Source organism: Trematosphaeria pertusa (assembly GCF_010094035.1).
Source record: "Trematosphaeria pertusa strain CBS 122368 unplaced genomic scaffold BU26scaffold_24, whole genome shotgun sequence".
NCBI lineage: Eukaryota > Fungi > Ascomycota > Dothideomycetes > Pleosporales > Trematosphaeriaceae > Trematosphaeria > Trematosphaeria pertusa.
The window spans coordinates 287,183-311,267 of NW_022987235.1; the positions used below are offsets into that span (position 1 = coordinate 287,183).

Consider the following 24,085-nt stretch of genomic DNA (forward strand, 5'->3'; position numbering starts at 1 on the left):
CTTAGTTACTATTACCTAGCTTTTCTAGCCTTAGAATTATTTATAGAGAAACTCTAGTAGATTTTCTAAATATATAAGTATACTTCTTTATCTATAAGGTATTCTACTAATCTAGCTACTTTCTTAAGAGCGTCTAACGCCTTCTAGAATTCTTTATTAGTAAATAGAATATTCTAATATACGTGTTAGTAGCTCTATACGTTATAGAATTCTGCGTATATCTAGTACTATTATACGTTAATACGTTATTAGATAGTTTCTAGAGTAAGGTATTCTATATACGTAGAGTATTCTAGTATAATAGCTCTAACCTTAGTTAGGTACTAATCTAAGTTAACCTTATCTCTCTAGTATATTATATAGCTATTATTATAGTATACTATCTATATAAGGCTATTATAGTCTACCTAGATTATTCTAACTATTTTTCTTTTCTTTAGATATTCTTACGTAAAGTGTTCTTTTTTACTATAGACTAGGTATAGTTCTTTCTTAAAGTACTATGCTTTTTTCTTATTTCTTAGAGTTTATTTTCCCTTCTATAGAGTCTTAACCTAGTCTAGATCTATAGAATCTCTCTAGAATATAGTCTATAGTTATCTTGTTCTAACTATTAATAGTATAGAGTAGTTTCTACTCTATTAATATTCTAGGTTTTGTTTATACTACTAGTTATTAATTTTTACTACTATCTCTATAGTATTACTTAGGTTTTCTAGTTATTTAGCGTGCGCGATATTATTCTTAACTAACTTCTTTAACTCTTTGTAGAAGAGTCCTACTAGCGCGAAGTTATTCTAGTCTAGGTAAGCGCTTAGCTATCTAAATATTACTACGTACTAGAATACTAATCTAGTCTATTATAGTCTAAATAGCTTTTCTTAGACTACTTTATACGCGTTAACCTCTCTAAATATTTCTTTAAGGTGCTTTATAAACCTAGTCTAGCTTTTAAAGATTTTATTTATAGACTATTATATTCTCTTTATATTACTCTTATTTTCTAGCTAGTCTAATATATAGAGTTTAGTCTATATAAGAGCTTTCTCTTCTATGTTTATTATAGCTTCTAGAATCTTATCTTTATTCTATAGAAACGCTATAGCGTTATATTATAGGTAGAGCTTTATAGCTACTAGAAATACGTTAAGGTTTTCTCTTTTACTATTAAAGCGTCTAGGTAGAGTAATCTTAGCCTAGGCCTAGCGTTTTACTATAGCTAGCTCTTCTACCTATTAAACGCTTATTTTCTAGAGTACTATAATAACTTATTAGAGTTTTATAATCTACTCTTCTATAGTTAGCTTCTAGGCTTAGGCCTTTCTAGATAGAGTTCTAACTATTAATATAGTTATTCTACTCTTTAACGTTAGGTAGTTATTTTATTATAAGCTATTCTCTTAACTAAGACTAAGGCTTACTTTTATAAGAGAAGGTAAGAGGTGTACTTTAGGCTAGAATCTTTAGTAACAAAGAGGTAGAGGTAATAATACTATAAATTATAAGTCGTAGTAGTAATTTAATAAATAAAGTAATAACTATAAGAAGCTATAAGAAGCAAGCTCCTTCTAGTTATATATATGTACCTTCTTGGCTAGATTAGGCGCTAAGTCCCTGGCTCCTATAGATCTCTTAGATTAGGGCCTGATCTCTTGGATCAGATCCTGAGCCATCTAATCCGTCTAATCCATGTCACGTGACCCTGATCATTCCCGTGACCCTGCACGTGATCCCTTGTCCCGTGACCCCGGGCTTGGCCTGCCGTTTCCTCCGTCCTGGCCGGTTAGCCCTGTTCTCGATCCTGTGATCGTAACATACAGCTATTGCTTGCGACTTAACGACACCGTTATAGTAGTTCGAAGAGACGAACGGCGAATAAAGAAAGGTATAAGCGGGCGCGCTTATATATAAAGGCGGCTATCTTAGAATCTAGTAGACACTGGGCAGGAAGGGCTACAGCGCTGCGCGGACTGGTTGCTGGTGGTAAGAGGTGGAAATGCACTGTTGGGGGAGCGGAAGGTTGGCAGGGGCTCGTGCGCAAGCTGCCCTATAATTAGGTTATGGTTCTGACGGTGGGAAAACGGTAAGAAAGGGCGTCACAAACGTTATAAAACAGAAGCTTACACACAAGCACGTTGCTTGATGCCGTTGCCGCCGCTGCTCTGCATTTTCTCTCCGCGGCGTTCACTGCCCCGTACCGGGCCGCACACTCTCCATGCATACCTGCAAAGGTTAGGTAGAGGCGCCATCTCCACGGATCTCCACGGAGACAAGGCGTTGCCGCCGCTGCTCTGCATTTTCTCCGCGGCACCTCCGCCAAGGTGGCTGAAAGGGACTAGTGGCTGATCGCGTTATCGATAGCGGAACAAAAAAAAAAGAACTGCACTGCGTCAAATCACACTCTCCCCTCTCCCTGGCTGCTGATGGGTATTCAAAGTCTCGTTCTCGTCGTGTACTCCACAAATCGCGCCATCTACTCTTCATCTCCCCCACCTACTGCTTCCTGCCGCAACTACTGGCGGTTATCATGTCACCAGCGCTTCTCGCTGCCGTCGACTCGACCTCTCACGTCCACTTGATCATCGGATCGAACCCTTTGGCCGGCGCACGGTGTGCGCGCTCGCTCGAGGTGGGCGCGAAGCCGATCCTGATCGCCCCAGAAGACGCAACACTGCACTACGGCCTCGTGCAGCGAATCGATGACGGCGAGGTACAATGGCTGCAACGCAGTTTCAAAGAGGACGACCTTACTACCCTTGGGCGCCCGGAAGTAGACGGTGCTGTTGATGCCGTGTTTGTGACGGCGGGAGGGAAACAGAGTCTAAGTAATAAATGCCGCTGGCCCATCTCCCGCTTCCATTGTAACGATAGAGCAGGTACCCGGATCTCGAGCTTGTGCCGTCGGCTCAGAATCCCCATCAACGTTGCTGATGCGCCCCATCTCTGCTCTTTCACCCTCCTGTCCACGCACTCCGACGGTCCCTTGCAAGTCGGCGTAACCACGTCCGGAAAAGGCTGCAAACTTGCAGCAAGAATACGCCGAGAGATAGCAGCATCCCTCCCCCCGCATCTAGGAGATGCGGTCGAGCGGTTAGGCGCCATGCGAAGACGGATATGGGAAGAGGATCATGCCGCCGAGCTATCCCAAGATCTGGAAGCCGAGGAAGAGGACATTGGCCAGCCCGCCACGTTTAATAAACTCGTAGCCGCAGAAAGCATGGAGGCGGCAAGGGGTCGACGTGTGCGATGGCTTTCGCAGATCTGCGAGTACTGGCCGCTGCGCCGTCTCGCAGCCATTTCCGATGCCGATGTGGACATCTTGTTACGGGACTACTCCAGCTTCAATGCTTCGAAAGCCAACCATACCGCAGTGGGAGGAAGGAACCGGGCCGGGCGAATCCTTCTAGTAGGCTCCGGTCCAGGCAATCCCGGGCTGCTGACCCGTGCAGCGCACAAAGCTATACTATCCGCCGACCTTATACTTGCCGACAAGCTTGTGCCGAGTGCAATACTGGATTTGGTTCCTCGGCGCGCAACAGTTCACATTGCCAGGAAGTTCCCCGGCAACGCCGACAAAGCTCAAGAAGAATTGCTGGATATGGGTCTAAACGGCCTCAAGGCGGGGAAGGTGGTGGTCCGCATAAAACAGGGCGACCCGTACATCTATGGGCGTGGCGGGGAGGAGTACGACTTCTTCCGGTCGCACGGCTATACTCCGATCGTCCACCCTGGGATTACCAGCGCTCTGAGTGCGCCCCTCTTTGCTGCCATACCCGCAACTCATCGAAGCGTGGCCGACCAAGTACTCATTTGTACCGGCACTGGTCGGAAAGGAGCTGCTCCTGAGCCGCCGGAGTATGTGCCATCTCGCACCGTGATTTTCTTGATGGCTCTTCACCGACTGTCGTCCCTTGTCGAATCCCTACATTCAAAGGGATACCCGTCCAGCACTCCGTGCGCCGTTCTCGAGCGCGCAAGCTGCCCTGATCAAAGGGTCATTAGGACCACGTTGGAGAATGTATGTGCTGCCCTGGAAGAGGAAGGCAGTCGTCCGCCCGGGTTGCTGGTCCTAGGAGACGCGTGCACTGTTCTTAGCCGCTATAGCCGCTATAGCCAGAAGTGGGTTGTTGAAGAAGGCTTCAACGGCTTGGACAGTATCGGTATAGACGGTGAATTGGGTATAGCGAGAGATCTCATAGACTAGCTCTTGGTCATCTATAGCGCCGTTGAACCCGAATCAATGCTTAAAACCTCTTCTGTGTGGGGCCGGGCTGATATCAAACATGTGCAACTACTTGCGGCACCCACTTACCTCACTGCGGCTCGGTAGTGGGTCCCGGGCTCAACGCAAAAACCGAGCTCAACGCAAACCTAACAAAATTACCAGCCGGCTTTTTCCTAGACATCGTGGAAAACCTTGACGAAGCGTGTCTAGACTAATTTCACGTAGGGCCCTTAGTCAAGAGGCGTAGCTTCTAGGCGCACCTCACTTGGTGTTCTAAAAGGTATTAGTAGCAACGTCCGGTGTTTAGGATCGCAGGATGCATTTATGCAGACCACGGTTATAGAGAAAGATAGCCCTAATTATAGCGCTCTTCTAGCGGAGCTAGCGGTAGACAGTCTATACTTATTAGAGGGAGGCTTGTACTTGGATGGCACGGGGATTTAGAGATGACCAAAGGTGACGGCGGTGTAGCCGAGAGCGACGCAGAGCACCTCTTATGTCCGCCGCCAAACCGCGCGCTACCCTACCGCTTGGCCGCCGAGGCCGCGTTCCAACGCTCATGTTGCGCCATCCCCACTACCCGGGCTGCAACACGCTCGTCAAGCTGCCTGCCCTAGACGACGGGGACACAGTCGACTACGATGTAGCCCTCACCATCTGCGACTTCATCTCCGACAACAGCTAGAGCACCGGCTAGTTCGCTCGCTCACTCAGCCGACGGCCGTGTAAAGAAGCCAGAGACGAGGAGGCATGCCTAGCACGATGGTCACATTTCCATCCTCAAAGCGATGGGACTGATGTTGAGAACTCACTAGGTAAATAGATATGACCCGTATGATCTGGGCTGTACGACCCAAGCACTTCATATCCTGAGCTGCTGTCGATTCTCATTATTAACATCTTTATAGCTCCAATACTCTGTACGTGCTACATCTTAGTTTAGCTGTTCTTACAAAGAAGAATGTTAGTAGCCAGCATGCAAGGAGCAGGGTGTGTTGCTCGTAGAATCTGTTGTATGCATAAGACAATGCTTGAATCAAACTACTTCCTGATACATCTTAGTAACTTCGTTGCAGGAGCAGCGTTCTCAGCAGCGCACTCCCGATAGCCCGCAACCCTAGCAGTACTCACGTTTTCTTAGCCTCGGATCCTTCTGGCCCCGCTTCCAAAACCTAGTTTCATAACTAGGCAAGTATTTGTGGCCCTGTCGCATCTTCTTTGCGTCATCGCTTACCATCTCCGTCCAAGCGTCGAGCCGTTTCATAGGATTGGCACACCACCCAGGGACTTGATCCTCTGACGCTTGTCCGCCGATTAAAAGATTCGCCTTCCACCGGGCCCAATCGGCATCGATGGTACCTTCGAGATCTAAATTTTCCATACCCCAGTCGAGTGTAAGATTCATGCCGTCGATGAGATCTTCAAGGTCCACGAAGTTCCTGGTATCGAGGAGGCTTTGGGCGAAGATGGGCAGCTTGGGGTATGGCAAGCCAGTCGGGCTGTACTCGATGTTTTCGGGCCGGCAAGGTATATGGCATGCTTGAGCAGACATGAGGATGAAGAATAATCGCAGACCGTCGAACTTGAAACGGGGGAACAAATGCTCCATCCCCTGAGGCCTAGAGAGTGCAGAGGGTCGGAAGGGTTCGAAAGTATCGAGCTTGGCGCGAAAAAGCGCTGCTGCTGCTTCTAGTTGGTCGGTTGGGACGCACATAATCCATTCCTATGCGTACGAACGTTAGGCACCCGATGCACCCCAAGAAAATACGGTTGTACTTGCGACCATGACCCGTCCAGTGCCGTAGTATATCAATGCGGGTTCGGCAACCATGCAGCACGGGATGCCGGCGCCTTCAAGGATCTGCACGACGCCGAGAATCTCGCTAACGCCGTTGTGTTGAGGTGTGCGGTCGTTTGGATAGCCTTGGACTGATACATCGCCTAGTGGAGATATGAAGACGTCTGGTCCTGCATCTGGATTCAAGCGTTGTTGTTCTCGAAAGGCGACCATGTCTTCGTCCGTGACAATGTGAACAGGTTTTGGGAGGGCATCGTCGAGGCTTTCGTTTAAGTCAATATGTGGGGATTCCATGATACTGACAGGTTTCTGCAATATGTTTGTTGTAGTTTATCGCTTGAGGCCTGCGGCACAGGTATTTGAGGTTGCAATCAACTGTGCACGGACCCCACGGCTTCGCCCCCTCGGGCCGACCCTTCACATTGCTTACGATACGGTGCGCTAGAGCAACCACTACGCGGAACGGGCTTAGTTTCGATTCTCATCCATCCTTCACGTGTGCTCATGCAACCAGGTCACGGGCACTACGAGATCCTCCCAGTGCCATCCTGGTGCACATGGCCAGTGGTGACCCTCCTGCCATTCTCGTCTCTGAAACGAATGGAGATGACCAGCTCGCTATCGTTTGGATCGTCATGGGACTTGTGCCACTTGCTTCCCTTGACCTCTGCCTTCGTGATGATTGGATTCTAGATCACGTAAGCAAGTTTGTGGCTAGACGAGCCCTGCGTATCGACATACTTCTTTCTCGACTTTTTCGCAGTATCCTTTGACTACTGGGAGAGTCTTAGAGTCGAGATGCTCAAGGGTGACACTGCCGACGAATTTGATGAGTCTGCGGGACGTGGCTTGCATGTGGGAAGTTGCGATGACGAACTAGTAAAGTTTGGAGTGATAGTGAAGGATGTTGTGATGTGCTTGGTAATGAATGCTGATCGATGAGAATGTGATGAGGCATGATTGATGGATGGCAGCCTCTGCTCTTATACCCTCAGTTCTTGGACTTCGCAACACTGAGCTCTTGATGTTGTGCCGCATCAGTTTGACGCTTCGCTCCAAGCGGAATCCAATGGTTACTAAAATAGCAAGAGCGAGTCACATAGATCGAGTATCCCGAATGTGGCTGTGAAGAAGTGACGCCGAGTCTGAATAAGACATTGCGGGGTGAGAAGGTCAGACCCTTGTGAGCTCGTTTAACGTTGCGTACATATTGGAGAAGTTCAAGAATAGTCGGCGCGTAACGAGATCTCGCATGATGCGCCCTGTGAACTGGACCAAATCATTGGATGATGGGTAACGACATGCGTAATGTAGCGCGCGGGTAAATTTGCTAGCGTCGTTGTTGCCGCCGGCCAATTGATCGACCGAGCACGGACGCGTCAATGACCGCGCTAGGCATCAGCGCGGCTGACATGCCTTTGGACCGTCACACTAACTTCCCGCAATGATATAGTGTCTCTACAACATGTTGAAATTTGGTCAACGAGCATGTACTCGCTTCAAATTTCCCTCTAACATATCCCGAATTTCGCGCTTCCAGAGTACGAAGATGAATGCCAGCGAGCTCTTCGAGGAGGAGCGCCTTCCGTGGTATAGCCATGATCAGTTTTATCCAGTACGAACTGGTGAGGTTCTCGATTCTAGCTTTAAGGTCATTGGAAAACTCGGTTACGGTGCATACTCCACGGTCTGGCTGTGTCGGGATATCCGGTATGTTTGGCGTTCTTCACCCCCACCCTTCAAAGTCTGATCATTCATGCACAGAGAACGAGACGCTGGCTTCGTCGCTGGCTACGTCGCTGTCAAAATTTGTACCCGAGATGCCGAAAAGTCTACACAACTCAATCGAGAGCTGGATTTTTACGAACACGTCAGTTCTATGGAATCACAGCATCGCGGCCAAGCATACATCCGCGGACTGTATGGCGAATTCGAGCTCGACGGTCCGACTGGCAAACATTTGTGCTTGGTTCATCCACCCATGCACATGACTATTCGACAGCTCCAGTATCAGAACTCAGCACACAAGCTCAATGTTCCGCTTCTAAAGTGGACGCTAGCCAATGTGCTAAAGGCGCTGTCGTTCTTACACGACGAAGCTAAGGTCGTACACACAGGTACGGCAAGATGATGTAACATGATTGAATTAACTGACAAGTCAGACATCAATCCTGCCAATATCATGCTGACTGTGGCTGATGAGACTATTCTGGAAGACTTCGAGAAAGATGAAGCAGAGAACCCATCCCCATCCAAAGTGATCGACGACACACGCACCATTTACTGTTCCCGCAAGCTTCGCCTTCCCACGGGTGGTCTTTGGGGCCAACCAGCTCTCTGTGACTTTGGAGAAGCGCGGATAGGAGATTCCCACTCCGGCTTAATTCAGCCTGAGCTATACCGTGCACCAGAGATACTTTTCGAGATGGAGTGGGGCTCTAAGGTGGACATTTGGAGTGTCGCCACGTTGGTAAGTATTCAATCCTATTGCAAGGAAGCCTCAGTGACTTACTCTTGATTAGGTGTGGGACTTGTTTGAAAATCAGCATCTATTCGACGCCCGTGACAACGAGGGCAAATCATCAGGGACACACCATGTTTCCGAAATGGTTGCATACCTTGGAATGCCTCCGCTTCAATACATGCAAAGCAACGATATAACAAAGAAGGTCTTCGACGAGCAAGGTCAGTCACTGAGATCGTCCCGACATAGACTCTGCTAAGTTCAATAGGACACTGGACGGGTGGTTCCAAGAGTGTATCTATTCCTAAGATCTCACTCGAGGAAAGAATCTCGGCGCTTGAAGGGGAGGAAAAGGAATTGTTTCTCGATTTCATACGCTCGATGCTCAGATGGCGGCCGGAAGACAGGAAGTCGGCGACTGAACTTCTGAAGCACCCATGGATGGCCGACGCTATGTAGTTACGACGGCGATCAAGCAACCATTGCACTGCGAAGTCATTCTCGAGGAGTTTTTGTATTAAGTATATGTTGCTCGTCGCTGCTGCCCCCTGACGATGCTGCTTTGCGGCTGGATCGGTCTCGTTCGTCGTCTTCGTAGCGCCGTTCGCGAGGCCTCTCGCTCTCGAGGCGCGACACGAGGTGGCTCAGGCATGCGAACCTCGGCACGGTGCGAAGAGCCCATCTCGAACAGGCCAGCTTGCCGCAGTTGCCCGCCAGCCCGCCAGCATGCCATCGACGCGCTCCACGATCGGATCCACGGGCTTGCGCGCCAGGCATCGCTTGACCACGTGGGCACCGGCGTGGACCAGCTGGCCGGACACATGCAGGCGTTCCGCCACGACGTCGCCGCCAGTACCACTGCCCTCGACGACTTCAGAGACGAAACTCGACAGAATGCGACTGCCAGAGAACAAGCAGACACCCGCACGCAGCTATGTCCGGAAGAGGGAGTTGCTTGTGTTCGAGTTACTGACAGCCTGGACAGGAAATGCTCCGCATCATCCGACAGAACCTCCTCGACCACACGGCCCCCGATCAGATTGCCGGGGCTGTCGAGCCATGGCGCCCCTCGCCGAAGCCGCCATCCAAATCGCGCACTCCCTCCACCACCTCCGCCCGACGGAGGCGCGCCGCATCCGCGACCCGACCACGAACCGCCGCGTCGACATGGTCGTGCAGGCGCACCCGGAGCCCGAGGGATATGCAAGGGAGGCGGATATCAGCACGTTGGCTGAGGAGATGGAGTTTGCGGGGTGGGATGTGGACGGGTGTCCAACTTGCCTTTGAGGCAAGTTCCGTCAGAGTGGGTTCACCGGAACGCTAGGTGCTGTTTGCGGTCTTGCAGCCTGAAGCCTGGGCGGGAGAATAGCGTATCTATGCTCCTTGCTGACTAGCGTATGAGAATCTGGCTGAACGAGCGAGTGGCCCGGCCGGGTAAGAGAACCGGGCAATCCTACTCGGTGAGTCTATTTTAGCTAGGCCAGCCTTGGCGCAAAAGAGAGGGGCCACATGTGCTTGGGTGCGCCATCCATACCACCTGAAGAAGTCCAGATGCCGGGAATGCGACAAGCAATCGCATGTTCGGGATCGGCCCGAAGCCGCAGCCTGTTTTCGCGCAGAAAAGCACGCATTGTCCCCTGTCCATCACAGTATATAACAGAGGGCACCCATATCGTCACAACGCCTCCTGACTGCCATCACCTTCTCTTTTGACTCACCGCGTTCGCTCTTGTGGAGCTTTTGCTTGTAAAGTACGTTAGCGTTATTAATTAATTTATAGATTTCTAGATTTTAGGTAGGTTTTCCCGCGCGCGCGCGAATTTTCAGGTGTCGCTAAGATTTCCACCGATTATTGCACGCGATAGATGCTGGTTGGTTGCTGCTTGCCTTCTTTTCCCCCACCGCGACCTTACCGCGACCTCACCTCAGCCTACTTTGGCACGCTTCGCCTTGGAAGGGCGAGTTCCGTCGTCTTCAAAAAGCTCAAAGCTCCCGCCTCTCCGCGACCGTTCTTCTCCATCTCCACAACACGTTGGCTGCTACGTCGCGCCTTGTCCTCCATGACCGAGTCTCAAAACGACCTCTACGACTACACTTCAGGGCGTTGGGTGTAAGCTTCATAAGCGTTGTTCTGGCGCATAGATATCTGATTCGTCATCTCTATCGTTTAGCTACAACGACGCTCTTCGCCACAAGGAGCGGAAGGTCGTTTTCGATGTCGACGGGTTGTGTCGACTTGCAGCCGAGTCTGTGAATCAAAGTCCTAAGGATGTCGTCAGCATATCTAAGCTCGCTGAGGGCGGTTTCAACCGCACCTTCGTCGTCGCTCTGCGCGACGGTCGGCAGGTGGTCGCCCGGGTTCCCTACCCCATGACGGTCCCTAACTACTACGCCGTCGCCAGCGAGGTGGCTACTATCAAGTACCAGCGGTCCTGCGGGATCCCTGTCCCTGAGATATACGGGTACTCGGCCGACTCGGACAATGACGCTGGAACCCCGTATATTCTTATGGAATTCGTTCGCGGCCCAAAGCTCAGCGAGGTCTGGCCCAGCCTCGGGGACGAGGAAGTCATCTCTGTCCTCCGCCAGCTCACTCAGCTCGATCACGCATGATGTCTCAGCCATTTCCCGCTGGCGGAAGCCTGTACCCCACCAAAGACCTCGAGAAGGTCGCCTCAGGGCTGGGCGTGCCTCTGGAGGACAAGCGTTTCTGCGTCGGCCCGGACACGAAGCTAGCGTTGTGGTATGGGAGAAGGGCAGGGCTCGATGTAAATCGAGGACCGTGTATGCCGCTCTCCGCCTCTTTATTATTACGCCCTCAAACTAACTGGCATCTGTAGATCATAGCGCCGAAGCAGCTCTCGCGGCAGCGGCGCAGAAGGAGATCGCCTATCTGAAGCACTTCGGAAAACCGCTCCTACCGCTGCGGCGCGAAAGGAGGCCCAGTTATAAGTACCAGCTGCAGTCGCCGTTGGACCATGTCGAGAACTTGGAGCGGTACCTCGGCATCACGTCGTCGCTCGTTCCTAGGGACCCCGCTTTAAGTCGTTTCTACATCCGCCATCCAGACCTCCAGCCGAACAACATATTCGTGTCTTGGTCGCCCGGCTCCGACTGCAAAATCGTCAGCCTGTTTGACTGGCAACACACGTCTATCCTACCCATGTTTCTCCTCGCCGGTATTCCCCAACGCCTCCAGAACCACGCAGACGGCGCGTCGCAGTCCATGACGCCGCCCTCTCGACCGGAGAACCTCGACGAGATGGGCGAAGCTCAGCGAGACGGCGAGGAGTACCGCTACCGTTGTCGCCTCGTTCACTACCACTACGTCACCAGCACGATGGAGTGCAACCCGCTCCACTACGCCGCCTTTACGGACCGTCTGTACGCGCTCCGTGGTCGACTCTTCCTGCACGCTGGTGGCCCGTGGGAGGGCGAGACCTCCGACCTGAAGGCTGCGCTTATTCAAGCCGCGAACAGGTGGGAGGAGCTTACGGGCGGAGGCGTGCCGTGTCCCCTCGAGTTCGACGCCAAGGACCTAGACGAGACGGCGGTGCTGGATAAAGAACTGAGCGAAGCGACCTGGGGCTTCGAGTTCTTACAGTCCCAGGGCGGCGTCGGGGAGGAGGGCTGGGTACCGGCTGAGGACTACGAGGGTGCCGTGGCTTTCTTCAAGGAGTGGAAGGAGAAGGCGTTGGCGAAGGCCGAGTCGGCGAAGGAACGGGAGGAGATTAAGGCTCACTGGCCGTGGGACGACATGGACGAGGAGATGTATATGTAACGATCCGTGCTGGATATTTCGCCCTGCTGTATGGACGTGCAGCATTTCGCTCGCGAACTCGAAGCTAGCGTTTATAATCGGCGCCCCTCCTTCCACTGCTTCGAACAACGCGGCAACTTGAAATCCTCACCTAATTCCTCGAAGCCAAACGAAATCTTAACATGCCTCCAATTACACCCACGAAGAAAACGCAATGCAACCATTGCCTCCAAGAAGTCTCTAGGACTGCCCCGGAGTGCCCTACTTGCGGGGGGCCACCAGCAGGTCTTTGCAGACATTCTGATTGCAATCAACATCCGCCTGTTAAACATGAATATGTCAAATAGTCCAGGTACGATGTCCAAACCCCTTATGACAATCGCTTCACTGACAGTTAATAGAATCACAGCGGATGGGATGGAGCTGATATTCGCGAATCTGGCTGGTGTGGTGTGGGAGCTTGTTATGGAAGCTATGATGCTTGGTTTTTGTTGGTTGTCCCTAGACCATAGTCTAAATCCTAAGCTTTTCAATATGACGTTACGATTTTATGACGTTGTGACCGAAGAATTTCCCGTGCAACTGTGCCACTTAGTGTGGCTGTGCAGCTTGATTGCCAAGATGCCAAGTCTATCCATTATTTAATCCTTTTTCGCGAAAGCACCGGTCTTCACAATCTTCTCAGCCTGACATATGATGGAGGAGACCTACCAATGGAGAAGCCACGAACGGCAGTATACTCTGACGAAGTCAACATTCATCAAGAGTGAACTCCCTGAGGATGCACTGCCTACTTCCCAAGTTACTGGGCGAAAAGTTTATCCCCAATGGTCTCGTGAGCGTCTCGAAAACGAAGCAGCTACCCTCAAGTTCATCGCCTCTACAACATCTATACCGGTACCCAGATTTCTCGAACTGTATGAAGAAAATGGCTTGCTTCACCTCGTCACTGAGCGTGCCGTAGGCAGTACCCTAGAGGACTTGGCATCCAATGCCGCTACCAAACACGTCGCCACCAAACACGTCGCCGAATGCCTGGAGACGTTTATCCTACCCCAACTTCACAAGCTACGACATCACACCACTGGCAGTATTGATGCCAACCTACCACTCATCCCACCAAGCCGAATAACGTATCGAGACAAACGGTCGAGTTGGTCACGGAAAACCTCACGCCTAAACGACTTTGTGTTCTGCCATAATGACCTTGGTCAACATAACATCTTCGTGGATCCGGATACTTTCAATATCACCGCAATTATAGACTGGGAATTTGCTGGATACTATACGACGGAGTTTGAATATCCTCTCTGGTTAAGCCCCTACAACGAGCAAGGAACAGATCATTTGCAAACCGACCACCTTATCAAGTTTCTTGACGATACTAGTGAGTGTCCGAAAGCTGCTGATACCGAACAAAACCCAGCGTCTGCTGGTTACTCTCGTTTCCACCCTGCAGAAGACCATGCGGTGTGGGCAGCAAGCTAAAGAGGAATTGCGGCCGTGGACCTTGCAAAGGTTTGACATTCCAAAAGTCGCTTGAGTGCGGCTTACTGCGGGCTATTTCTACAGCGAATAGTGTCCTTGAATTGATTCAGAAGCCGGCCGATGGCAGGATGTAGGAGAGGAGTGGAAAGTGGGCATATGAGCTTGATTTTCATTAGATTTGCTGTATATTGAATCCGTTATTCCTATCAACCCCCAATACAGGATGTTCTTGAACGTCAGACGCGGTACTGGGCGTGCAAGATGAAGGATTGTGACATTAACTGCAAGTAGAGCCCTCTCAATACCAAACGCTGCTTCAAGCGTGCGAGTCGATGTTCGACGATCCTTAACATTAATACTTAGTATATCATCTAACCACGTGACCGTGGATTGGTAATTTGTCACTTGAACGCCTGAATCTTGCTGGCACGGAAAACGACCGACCGGCTCCTGGCTATAGTGTAAGTAAGTAGTCGTACGTCGCATCGTTGGTATCTGTCCAAAGAACGTATTGAGAATGTCCAGATAGTCAATCCAGAGGTTATCCTCTACTTTATCCTTGAGTATGGGATCCGCATTCCTCCTGGGGTCGGGTGTGTCCGCGAAACTGCCCGTGTTGAGCGTCCAAGATGTCTGCTGAAAGGAGGCTGTACGCGGGGGGCCCGATGGTGGAGGTGTCGATGTGTTGAACTAACATGCTCTCCCGGCGATGTTGCCGACACACGCCTAGATCTACTTAAATACCTCCTAACTCCCGATGTACCTTCGTGTGGCCGCCGCCATCTCGTTAACCTTCTTCGACTCTTCCAGTCCAATGTCCTCCAGCCTACGATTCACGTTGAACTGGTAGTACCGTCCAGTGTCGGCAAGCAGCGACCTCTCGCGCCGGAACCTCTCCGCCGTCTGCTCTGTCTCTGTGGCGATCGCTACCAACGTCTCGCCGATGTGCAAGACGTCGTCCTTGAACGGCTTGAGCGAAGGCGCGCCCGTCCCGACCGAAATCAGGCACTTTACCCTGCCCTCTAGCGGCTCTGGTCCCCAAGCCAGCTGCGCCTGGTCCCACACCTCCAGTATCGGGTCGTTCGCTCCCATCGCCCCGTCCACGAACTCTTCTCCGAATCTTCCCACTACAATTGGATCGAAAAAGAACGACGCCGCCGAGGTGGCCCGGCACGCCTCCCAGATCTTCGCGCTGTTGAGGAGGTCGCTGCAGCAAGAGGAGAGTTCAACGTATCGCGATTGAGGGCGGACAGGGACATCAGAGGCTGGAGGTATGCATGGCTAACTATTGGCGAGACGTGAGGGACAGGTGGACTGTAGATAGCAAGCAACAATTTCAATGTCTAGACTCTTCACAAGCCGCGTCTGAACATCCCTGACACACTGCGCATGGCCCTCAATTGCCGCCTCACACAGTCCGACTGATGCAATTGCGGCGCATGTTTATTCTTGGCGTGCCTGGGCTGCAGCTCGCAGGCGTGCTGTGCGGCGCAGGGCCAGGTCTGACACTGCTGGTGATCCCTACCGTTCCAGCAATTCCGCATTCGGTCCCAGTGCTCGTGGTGGCCGGAATTCCCGCACGTAATCTTGTCGAGTCGAGTAGAATAGGCTGGAAAGACGTACTGTGGAGCTTGGGCCTAGGGTCTGTGCTCCAGGCGCCACCAGGTGGCCTATGCTCCAGGTTGTGGACATATAAAGATGCACGAAAGCCCCTCTCATTTCTGCTCACGGCGCTCCCAGGCTGTATATGACAGGAAACTCAGTCTCTGACTCGACATCTTTTTTGCTCATCCCTACACCCAAACTCTGTCCCAGCCATGGCATCGCAAGAGGTCTTTCTTTATCGGTCCGAGGCCAAATCATATTTCTGGACGGAGAGAACGTTCATCAAACGCGAACTTCCGGACGCGGCGGGGTTGCCATGGCTCAAGCAACGCTTCGCAGTCGAGGCTGCGACCCTAAGACTCCTCTCGGATCAGACGTCTATCCCGGTCCCGAGGCTGATTGCCTTTGGCGAGGACGAATACGGCCGTTGCTATCTGGAGACCGAGTGCATCAAAGGATCGGTCCGCGGCGACATGGCTGCAGATGAGTGCCGCATGCCTCAGCTTCACCATCCTTCGGAAGCGAAATCGCCCTGTGCCGCATGTGAAGGGATTGTCAGCGCAAATGCCGAGCGGTTCGTCCAAGAAGTGGTGTTACCCCAGCTGAGCCGTCTGAAGAGTAGAAGGACGGGCCTCGAGGGCATCGTGATTCCGCCTCGCTGGGTTTCCCACCACGATAAGAGGGAGGCCTGGCGGGTGTTAGAATCTCCTCAAGCCGACTTCGTCTTTTGCCATAATGACCTTGTTCTACACAACATGTTGTTTTGTACCCAGACACTGAAAGTGCTGGCCTTGGTGGATATGGAAGACTGTGGGTATTTCCCTCCAGAAGTACAGCAGTGGAAGCGTGACCGGACTGGTCAGTTCGGGCTGTACGAGGACATGGACTTGGTACGGAGGCATATCCAGCTCATCGGCGGATAAGGAGGCACGGTGCATGTACAGTAACAACACAGCTGAGCCTAGCAAAAGTCACCTTGGCTAGAGGAACCGTGATAGGAGTGCTTCCGTCGGCCATGGTGCTTCGCTCTGCGGCACGAGGTAAGCACAGTTTCGTGGCTCAGGACGCCTTTCAGTGTACCTACCTTGCAATAGAACTAGTGTGGGAGTGCAGTGAGGCCTCCTTGGGAGTCAAGTGTTGGTAGGACTTGGGCTTTGAGGTGGTTCGGAGTCTTGTGATGGTTTGGTGATCACAATGTCTTCCGTCGATGGCAAGGCGTACCGCACACCTGTGTTATATAGGAAAACCAGCCCTGGTTTCGTAAGGTCTGATTCGTGCCAGTGAGCAGCTGCTGTAGCGAATCAGACGCACCTTCTCGCTCTTCACCTCTCCTGCCCACCATCTCACGGTCCCCCAACTCTGGGACCCACATCTCTTCACCTCTACTGCCCATCTCCGTGATCACAATCCGTCAACTGTCCCTCTTTTCTCATCTTTCCCTCGCTCCTCGGGCGCAATCTGCCTTGTCGCCTCCACGGCCAACATCCGACCGAGACATGTTGCTAATCCAGACAGACGAGGACCTCGTGGCATTGCTAAACAGAGAAATCGGCAGATTCGCCGCTGATGGCCCCTACTAACTGAGTGCTGCGCAGAAGAACCGGCTCAGCAGAGCCATGGAGCTTGTCAAGCAAGACCCGGCAACCATCAAGAGAAACGCCCCACGAAAAAGGGCACAAGCACTCCTTCTCGACCTTTGGAAGCATTACCCCCATGCGTTCTTTCTCTGCTCGATCGGCGCGTCGCTCGACGCGATTGGCAAGCTCAAGTCTACCGGTGGTGGTGTTCTGCGCCCAAGCAGCCAGGTCTCGAGCAGGCGATGATTGCTTACGCAGACCAGCTACAAATGACACCCCAACCCGCCCCCCAGTTCACCGGGGAGATTTCCATGCGGACACTCCTCCACCTACTGCTCGAGCAGTGTCCCGAGCGGCAGATCCGCATCCTGTTTCCCTTTGAAGAAATGAAGGCCCGAACGGTGTTCGAATGCGCGGCTGGGACGATCGGGATTGAGTTTTCGACGGAATTTTCTCACAGGATCGCGAGACACCTGACGTTCACTGGGGGCATACAGGGGGCAGCTGTGACGGAGGACGGCGAGGGGCTGACCGGGTCACCAGGCGATACGACGGTGCGCCTAGAATCGCACACGACTGATTGGACTGTAGCAGTATAAGACAGTATTCCTCCTTGTTCGTGGGGTGCGTGACAACGTTCTCATTACTATTCACGTCCTTGCTTTGTTGAAGATCGCCGATGACACGCACAGCGCCACGTCCGCTACGGGCTATTACAACCACGGCGCAGACCTCCCGGTCCTGTTGAAGGTCCAACTCGGGGAAATAGTAAGTGTTAGGCCCGGACTGCTCCTCATAAAGTGTCGAATCATGGCCACACTGTAACCACTAGTCAGAACACGACCCCCCACGCCACGGATTTTCTGGCAAGAGCAAAGACGACAGATACCTGATCCTGGATCTCCCGCCTCAGTCTCTCCTCATCCCTTGCCACGTCATTAGGAATACGGATCTTCATCCTAAAGGGGGCAGCAGACAAGGATAGGAGGATGCATCAGGGTTCGCCGGGGTCGCGGCTGATGGTTGCAAGGGCGCCGTAGCCAGTCAAAGACCGACACGGATGCACAGGCCCCTGTACAAGCAATATCAATGCGCAGGCAGAGCCAACATGAGCGAGAAGTTGAGCGAGAACGTGGGACGTAGGACGAGTCACGGATGATATGCCACTGCCGCCTTCCCCACCTTGCCGAGCGGTAACAATGCGACCGTATGGCTTGTGATGAGCATGAGGACAGGAAGGAGAAGCGGCAGAAGTTGCAGGGATGATTGGATAGCGAAGATCCGTAGCATGTCCCGACAAAACTTGAAGTCCTAGATCGAGGCAATTCAGCAAGCAACACATCTACGAAACACACAACCATCGAGAATCGTCCGGATTACCCTTACATTGGTCAACCGCTCCATCTAAAGGGGGTAGTGCTCCCCTGTGATCTGGTATGTAAGTCTGCTGACATCCTGGTCTGCAGTTCGTCTTTTGGACGCGGATGTCTCCCTGTCCTCTGTGCGGCGGCTCTGGAAAGCAAGGTGATTTGGATTGTGGTCTCTGTCACGGAAAGGGTGAACGCGACACCAAGGACGATTCTTCCAACTCAAAATGACGGCAAAGCCTGCTGTTCCGTGCATCGTTAGCCTGCCGGATATTGGCATCTCTCTGCGTATGGAAGTCGGATGCTGTTGACGGAGCCGAATCGCTAGAAATTGCCCGAACAATTTTAACTTTCCTATAACATGCCCACGTATATGCGATGCGCTGTTGATGCAGTTTGCCTGCTGTGACGTAGGGTTATTCGATTTCGCGTGAGAGGCTGTGCAGCTCCAGGTTTCACCCTGCGCGATAGCTCACCCCACTTGCTAAAATGCTCCACGTGCTCCGACGCTCACCTTGAGCGACCAAGCCTTCGATCATGCTCCCTCTGCGGATGATTGCCTGGCATTTACCCGCCCGCTCATTCCAGTTGATCTGTATTGAGAAGTATCTCCGCAGGCAACAGCGCCGAGATAGGAGATGGACGTGTATAAAGCTTGTGCAATGCCGTATGAAGTAGACACTAAAGTTAAAGCAAATTCCAACTCTCTACGAGCAACAATCTATCCTCCACAGATCCCGTTCCGAAATATTCACTCATGTTGCCGGATATGGTTACTACTTCACGTGACCTGGTCAGATATATATATAGCCATATTTCTCGTATTCTCAATCAATCAACTCATGTCTCAATACTCTGCAATTCATCCAATAACTCACTACGGGCAAGTCCCCAACTCTCGATTGGCGCGGCCAAACCACAAGCTAATATTCTGTCCGCACAGCTACGATGGCTCAGAAATTACGCCACTCGTTTCGTCTTGAATCGGAATGTATTCAATTTGCTTCTCAAACGGATGCCATCATGCGCGCTATATGTTTATGGTGTCCACACATGGCCGCGTACACTCGAATCCAGTTAGTCGTGGGAACAAGCTTCGCTCTCGTACGAATTGGGTTGCAGTAGCCAAGTCGTGAAAGGAGATAACATGTTTTACCCGTTGGTGCAGCCTAATGCCCCTTCGGGTAATGATGGACCGTGCCCTCGCCCGAGGATCCGTGGCCGTTCAAGCTGAAACGAGTCTTTCGCCACGACACTCAACCGTTTGCAATAAACTCCTCGAGCCTCTAGGGCCTCGCGCTGCCCTCCACACCCATTACCTCCACCGTCCATTCCCGCCGCCCAGAGGACCCTTAGGTGACCTATTACGGAACTATGGCAACACAGTCGTGGACGACTATTCACTCAGGCTACGAACTTTCCCCCTATACGTTTAAGAAACGCTCCCGTACCGCTACTGAATACTACGCCCAACCCTGTGGGGATGTGTGGTTCAATACACGGCGTTGGAAAACGGAGCGCGTTATCAACGAGGCTAAAGCGCTGAAGCTGCTTGCTGAGCGCACAAGAATTCCGATTCCCCAGTTTATCCGGTGTGGCCAGAACGATGACGGGTCCATGTTCCTGGAAATGAGTCGAGTCGACGGCATCGATCTGAGCGAAGCCGGCAAGGAATGCCGAAAACCGGGCGGCGTGAGGCATAACAGCGGCGGCGGCGAATGCAACAAATGCATGGATATTGCGAAGGCTAATGCCGAGCACTTCATCCAGACTGTTCTTCTCCCCGAGCTCGCAAAGCTACGTTCCAACAAAACAGGACTGGACGGGTTCGTGCTGCCGCCGGCGTGGATGCTGGAATACGATACACGACCGCACTGGGACACAAAGACATCTTCGTACAACGAGTTCGTATTCACTCATGGCGATTTGGGTCCCGACAACCTAAGGATGGACCCGAATACGTTAATGGTGAAGTGTGTGATCGATTGGGAGCATGCGGGATATTTCCCCCCGGGATTCCAGAAATGGGCGGTCGATGATGGCACCTATCATGCTCTATATGAGGATCATCAAACAATTTTTGAGCTTGCCAGAAGTATCGAGCCCTGATTATACTCCCCATACACACATTTCACCAGATAGAGATAAAGATTAAAGAGTTCGATCTTAGGCCAAACTATCTACGCGTAGCCTCCGCTAAATATATGACTGATCGTAGGTCTGTCATGGTGGCACGCCAGGGTGCTGAAAATCACCCCCGATCTTCTACACTAAGCTAATCTGGGCAGCGCTGCCCCCCGCGCAAAAGCAGCTCGCTCGGGTGAACGACGCATGATTTGGCGGCGACTAAACTCCGTATCTTCACAGTTCTTTGCGGCGGGCTGCTGCCTATTACGACACGATGCGACGAAGTTGTATACACATCTGCACACACCTGCACGTATGCACACCTGTCGCCTTATAATCTAGTGTTGGCCGTGTAAGGTCCAGGTGCAGAAACGCTTCCGAAACTCAAGCCATTTCTACGGGGACGAATTCGATGTGACAAAACAGCGTCCGCTGATGTGCTGGCGCAAGAGCCGTATAACTCCGGGTCGCTCTTTGCTCTCGGCCGCAAATAGGGCTGTGCGGCCCTTGTTGGAAACCAAGGTAGTATCGGCTCCTCTTGAAAGCAGATATGCCACCACGTCATCTCTGCCCTGCTCAGCTGCTGTAAATAGAGCTGTCCCGGCTTCTCCAACGCCCCACTCAAGCCAGGAACGCGGATCGTTCCGAAAACACACGCTATCGATTGGGCAGCCCAAGTTCAGCAGTAGCTCAACAATCTCAAGGGTATCGTTACCGCCCCTTTGCAGAGCAAAATAGAGAAGCTGTCCTTGCTGGATGCCGCTACTTCGATGAAGCAACAGTCTGATTGTTGACATTGAGGCGCTCACAATCGCTACCGAGACTGCAGTGACGTCAAACTCTCCTCTTGCATCAGCTGACGCTCCTTTGTCGAGTAGCCAACGGGTGAAGTGCTCATCCCGGACGAAACTCCTGGCCATCGTTAGCCGAGCCAGCTGTGCGCCTGCCGGTGTACCTACCCGAGACGCGGATACTTCGAGCCTTCGTCTGTTTGGCTGATGTCCCAGCCGAAATCAAAGAATATCTGCGCTACGGCTGGCGACTTCGCACAAGACGTCACCAGGTGAAGCTTCCAATTCTCGCACAAGAACAAAAGGACATCAAGGTGGCTGTTCTTGGCTGCCTCGCTGAACGCGCCAGCAATGCCGGAGGTGATGTTCAGGTGATGGGCTTGCATAGTGTTGGAGATGTTGATAACGTCAGCAAGCCTGCCCGTCGCGGCGGCCTCGCGTAGCTTTTGCGCCTGAACTGACGCTGAGAGTGGCTCGAGGGGCTCTGCTAACGCCTCAGAGGCCGTGTCTGGGAGTATCAGACGCGCAACGTCTGTGAAACGTGTTGCAGCGTCTTTACTGACGGGGCGGACGCCTGCAACCTCGAACAGGTGCACGATGGCCTCCGACGCCTGTCCAGACACGGCACCAGCAAAAGCTAGGAGCAATGCACGTCGGCCGTTCTGTAGGGACGTCAACAGGTGCTGCAAGGCCTCCACATTCCCGAACCTTGCAGCCCAGAAGAGGCTGTCCGCGTGACGTGCCGGGTCGACGACAGAGAGGTGGGGCAAGATCGTCTGCAATATCTGACCATGGTTCGCCAGGCACGCATCTTTCATCGCTGCCACAAGCGAAGCTTCCCCGACGTCTGGTAGGTGTTCGGTCAGGAGTCGTTGCAGCAGGTTCCGCCGATTATACTCTGCGGCTGTTCGCGCGAGACGAAGCCAAAACTCCGCCCTCGCTGCTGGAGAGGGATCTACATGTCTGACGAGTAGGAGCGGCTCCACGGACGCTGTCTGGCTGCTCTTGACCGTGCGTACGATGGTGTCATCGTACAGAGACCTATCAATGCGGTCTCTGTACTCAAGCAGCTTGGCTAGCACGCACTCGTGGCCGGCAGCAGCGGCAGCCTCAATGGCGTGAGCGAGCCGAAGTCCACTAAGCTGTGCGTGGTCCTCCCAGTTCCAGTGCTCGAGCAGAAGGCACACCATCGCCGGAGATTCAGACGATGCTGCTGTAGCCAGAGGCTCTCCAAACAACGGCGTGTTCGAAGCGGGATTGGCTCCTTCCTCTAGGAGCTTTTGCACTGCAGCTGTTTCTCCCGCCCCGACAGCTGCTATGAGAGCATTGTCTCTGAGCTCCTCAGGTGGGAGATAGCTCGATCGCTCCGTCGTGAGACAATCCAGGAGCCTCCAATACATCAAGGCATTCGCTGCAGATGTCTCGAGAACCTGCACGCACCGGTCTCGGGACACAGACGTGAGGCCTTCAGTGAGGTACTCCGCTGTGCGATTGATGGTGTAGCACAGAAGCAACTCGTCGGCATTCCCAAGCAGCATCTTCGAGTGAACAAGGCCGCGTGTCATAGACGCGCACAGTCGCGTCTGGAGAAGCACGGCCTTCGGTAAGCGGAAGATTGACTTTTGTACAATGTCTTTGAAGTGGCCTGTGGTGTGTCAGACTGGGCGTTCGACCGCTGTCTTGGGGCAGGGTACGGCATGTTTCCCGAAACCTGAGTGCGCACTGCAAGTCACTATGTTGTACCGCAATGTCGATGGTGAGCTGCAGCAGCTCGGGTGGTAGGTCGAGTATGTGCATTGCAAGGAGCAGTGCAGTTTGCGTGCTACCTCGTCGCGACAGGAGGAGTGTTGTGAAGGAGACGTGATGTTGGGTAAAGTGGGGCAAGAAAGCGGATTGCCAAGTATGTCAATGCCGTAACGTCATCAACATCAGCTCTGCCTCCAACAGTCTACGATAAGTAGCAGGCTGAGGGTTTCCGAGTACGGGACAGCATAGTGCGGTACAACGCAAGTCAGAATCGTCTGGTTTTAGGGAGCTCAATCAATCAAGGGTGGGCTTAGTCATCGCTCTAACCCAAAAGAGCTTGACGATGATCGATCAGCTGAGCCCCACGGCATGGCTACCAGTGCACATCCCACAGCAACTCCACAGCAGTGACAACCTTGCGTCCACATCTCGCTTTACACCAGACCCCGACCGTGGCTGCGCGACGTTCGAACATGCACCACGTGTGCTACGTCGTGCGCCGATCCGCACCTCTTGCGCAGACTCGACGAGCGTTGTATGCGGAACGACGACACGTCCAATCCACCGCACCACTGGGGTTTCGGTGTAAAGCTGTCACACGGACAGTACTGCGGTCGCTGTCTCAAAGGGACCATGTCGCAGAAGATGACCTGGGTCATGGCGATGACGCCTCCTCCTCCTCCGCCCTGTACGCAGCGCCCGATCAGCATGACGGCAAAGTCGTGTGCAACCGCGCAGAAGGCCGTGCCGAAGGTGAAGAGAACGATGGACGTGACGAGCAGCCGCTGTCGACCGAAGCAAGACGAGCCCGCCGCGACCACGGGCTGGCAGACTGCCGACGCGAGGAGGTACGAGGTGCCCGTCCAGAACGTCTCGGCAGCGGTGCCGTGAAGCGAGCGCGATATGTCCTGCGAGCAGCGTGTCAGCGAAGGGCGAAGCGATCAGGTGGATCCCGAGCTGCGCAGTGGCTTACTAGCAAAGCCGTCACCAGGATCGTGGCGTCGAGCGACACCACGAACGACACCGTGCTGAGACTGATCATGACAAGCCATTGCTTGCGTTCTGGCTTCCCTGTGGTTAGCGGTGGTGTCAGCGGTGTTTGGACGCGCAGGTGGAAGCTGGCCGCTGCTTACAGGC

At 52.7% G+C, this 24,085-nt stretch overlaps 13 protein-coding genes across 13 annotated transcripts; 7 read left to right on the plus strand and 6 right to left on the minus strand.

The window, feature by feature from the left end:
* Positions 1-2,394: 2,394 nt before the first annotated feature.
* BU26DRAFT_469022 (uroporphyrin-III C-methyltransferas-like protein) lies at positions 2,395-4,255 on the plus strand. Its single transcript, XM_033825305.1, has 2 exons — positions 2,395-2,825; positions 2,877-4,255. Exons 1-2 carry the CDS (start codon positions 2,528-2,530, stop codon positions 4,202-4,204), a joined length of 1,626 nt encoding a protein of 541 aa, XP_033676384.1. The 5' UTR covers positions 2,395-2,527; the 3' UTR covers positions 4,205-4,255.
* A 977-nt stretch (positions 4,256-5,232) lies between these two features.
* On the minus strand, positions 5,233-6,367 carry BU26DRAFT_525211 (uncharacterized protein). Its single transcript, XM_033830450.1, has 2 exons — positions 6,006-6,367; positions 5,233-5,948 (listed from the first exon to the last, which is right to left on the minus strand). The coding sequence occupies exons 1-2, from the start codon at positions 6,315-6,317 to the stop codon at positions 5,343-5,345; spliced, it is 918 nt and encodes a 305-aa protein (XP_033676385.1). The 5' UTR covers positions 6,318-6,367; the 3' UTR covers positions 5,233-5,342.
* Positions 6,287-7,032, minus strand: BU26DRAFT_177211 (uncharacterized protein). The gene is made up of 2 exons (XM_033820349.1): positions 6,765-7,032; positions 6,287-6,712 (listed from the first exon to the last, which is right to left on the minus strand). The coding sequence occupies exons 1-2, from the start codon at positions 6,876-6,878 to the stop codon at positions 6,548-6,550; spliced, it is 279 nt and encodes a 92-aa protein (XP_033676386.1). The 5' UTR covers positions 6,879-7,032; the 3' UTR covers positions 6,287-6,547.
* Positions 7,033-7,452: 420 nt separating this feature from the next.
* On the plus strand, positions 7,453-9,020 carry BU26DRAFT_496328 (non-specific serine/threonine protein kinase). Its single transcript, XM_033826248.1, has 5 exons — positions 7,453-7,733; positions 7,788-8,140; positions 8,186-8,493; positions 8,546-8,708; positions 8,756-9,020. Exons 1-5 carry the CDS (start codon positions 7,489-7,491, stop codon positions 8,944-8,946), a joined length of 1,260 nt encoding a protein of 419 aa, XP_033676387.1. The 5' UTR covers positions 7,453-7,488; the 3' UTR covers positions 8,947-9,020.
* On the plus strand, positions 8,952-10,008 carry BU26DRAFT_177241 (uncharacterized protein). Its single transcript, XM_033820350.1, has one exon. The coding sequence runs from the start codon at positions 9,042-9,044 to the stop codon at positions 9,720-9,722; it is 681 nt and encodes a 226-aa protein (XP_033676388.1). The 5' UTR covers positions 8,952-9,041; the 3' UTR covers positions 9,723-10,008.
* Positions 10,009-10,547: 539 nt separating this feature from the next.
* Positions 10,548-12,268, plus strand: BU26DRAFT_535352 (uncharacterized protein; the record flags this gene model as incomplete). Its single annotated transcript, XM_033831274.1, has 4 exons — positions 10,548-10,597; positions 10,659-11,064; positions 11,109-11,271; positions 11,328-12,268. The coding sequence occupies 4 exons, from the start codon at positions 10,548-10,550 to the stop codon at positions 12,266-12,268; spliced, it is 1,560 nt and encodes a 519-aa protein (XP_033676389.1).
* A 663-nt stretch (positions 12,269-12,931) lies between these two features.
* Positions 12,932-13,960, plus strand: BU26DRAFT_525217 (uncharacterized protein). The gene has a single exon (XM_033830451.1). The coding sequence runs from the start codon at positions 12,944-12,946 to the stop codon at positions 13,733-13,735; it is 792 nt and encodes a 263-aa protein (XP_033676390.1). The 5' UTR covers positions 12,932-12,943; the 3' UTR covers positions 13,736-13,960.
* A 522-nt stretch (positions 13,961-14,482) lies between these two features.
* BU26DRAFT_440787 (uncharacterized protein) lies at positions 14,483-14,944 on the minus strand (the record flags this gene model as incomplete). Its single annotated transcript, XM_033824417.1, has 1 exon — positions 14,483-14,944. A coding segment is annotated over one exon (462 nt), but the record flags the coding sequence as incomplete, so codon positions are not given.
* Positions 14,945-15,470: 526 nt separating this feature from the next.
* On the plus strand, positions 15,471-16,644 carry BU26DRAFT_525218 (uncharacterized protein). The gene has a single exon (XM_033830452.1). It carries the CDS (start codon positions 15,553-15,555, stop codon positions 16,261-16,263), a length of 711 nt encoding a protein of 236 aa, XP_033676392.1. The 5' UTR covers positions 15,471-15,552; the 3' UTR covers positions 16,264-16,644.
* A 753-nt stretch (positions 16,645-17,397) lies between these two features.
* BU26DRAFT_440828 (uncharacterized protein) lies at positions 17,398-17,658 on the minus strand (the record flags this gene model as incomplete). The annotated part of the gene is made up of 1 exon (XM_033824422.1): positions 17,398-17,658. A coding segment is annotated over one exon (261 nt), but the record flags the coding sequence as incomplete, so codon positions are not given.
* A 1,671-nt stretch (positions 17,659-19,329) lies between these two features.
* BU26DRAFT_496335 (uncharacterized protein) lies at positions 19,330-20,393 on the plus strand (the record flags this gene model as incomplete). Its single annotated transcript, XM_033826249.1, has 2 exons — positions 19,330-19,394; positions 19,447-20,393. Exon 2 carries the CDS (start codon positions 19,659-19,661, stop codon positions 20,391-20,393), a length of 735 nt encoding a protein of 244 aa, XP_033676394.1. The 5' UTR covers positions 19,330-19,394; positions 19,447-19,658.
* A 413-nt stretch (positions 20,394-20,806) lies between these two features.
* On the minus strand, positions 20,807-21,588 carry BU26DRAFT_440665 (ankyrin; the record flags this gene model as incomplete). The annotated part of the gene is made up of 2 exons (XM_033824406.1): positions 20,807-21,323; positions 21,371-21,588. 2 exons carry the CDS (start codon positions 21,586-21,588, stop codon positions 20,807-20,809), a joined length of 735 nt encoding a protein of 244 aa, XP_033676395.1.
* A 1,974-nt stretch (positions 21,589-23,562) lies between these two features.
* Positions 23,563-23,853, minus strand: BU26DRAFT_406887 (MFS general substrate transporter; the record flags this gene model as incomplete). Its single annotated transcript, XM_033822871.1, has 1 exon — positions 23,563-23,853. A coding segment is annotated over one exon (291 nt), but the record flags the coding sequence as incomplete, so codon positions are not given.
* Positions 23,854-24,085: the final 232 nt, after the last annotated feature.

Coding starts and splice junctions, on each gene's coding strand:
- BU26DRAFT_469022 (XM_033825305.1), top strand. CDS start 2,528: ATGTCACCAGCGCTTCTCGCTGCCGTCGACTCGACCTCTCACGTCCAC. Junction 2,826..2,876: donor GGGAGGGAAACAGAGTCTAA/GTAATAAATGCC, acceptor ACGATAGAGCAG/GTACCCGGATCTCGAGCTTG.
- BU26DRAFT_525211 (XM_033830450.1), bottom strand. CDS start 6,317: ATGGAATCCCCACATATTGACTTAAACGAAAGCCTCGACGATGCCCTC. Junction 5,949..6,005: donor GCACTGGACGGGTCATGGTC/GCAAGTACAACC, acceptor TCGTACGCATAG/GAATGGATTATGTGCGTCCC.
- BU26DRAFT_177211 (XM_033820349.1), bottom strand. CDS start 6,878: ATGCAAGCCACGTCCCGCAGACTCATCAAATTCGTCGGCAGTGTCACC. Junction 6,713..6,764: donor GCGAAAAAGTCGAGAAAGAA/GTATGTCGATAC, acceptor TACGTGATCTAG/AATCCAATCATCACGAAGGC.
- BU26DRAFT_496328 (XM_033826248.1), top strand. CDS start 7,489: ATGTTGAAATTTGGTCAACGAGCATGTACTCGCTTCAAATTTCCCTCT. Junction 7,734..7,787: donor TGGCTGTGTCGGGATATCCG/GTATGTTTGGCG, acceptor ATTCATGCACAG/AGAACGAGACGCTGGCTTCG. Junction 8,494..8,545: donor TTTGGAGTGTCGCCACGTTG/GTAAGTATTCAA, acceptor ACTCTTGATTAG/GTGTGGGACTTGTTTGAAAA.
- BU26DRAFT_177241 (XM_033820350.1), top strand. CDS start 9,042: ATGCTGCTTTGCGGCTGGATCGGTCTCGTTCGTCGTCTTCGTAGCGCC.
- BU26DRAFT_525217 (XM_033830451.1), top strand. CDS start 12,944: ATGGAGGAGACCTACCAATGGAGAAGCCACGAACGGCAGTATACTCTG.
- BU26DRAFT_525218 (XM_033830452.1), top strand. CDS start 15,553: ATGGCATCGCAAGAGGTCTTTCTTTATCGGTCCGAGGCCAAATCATAT.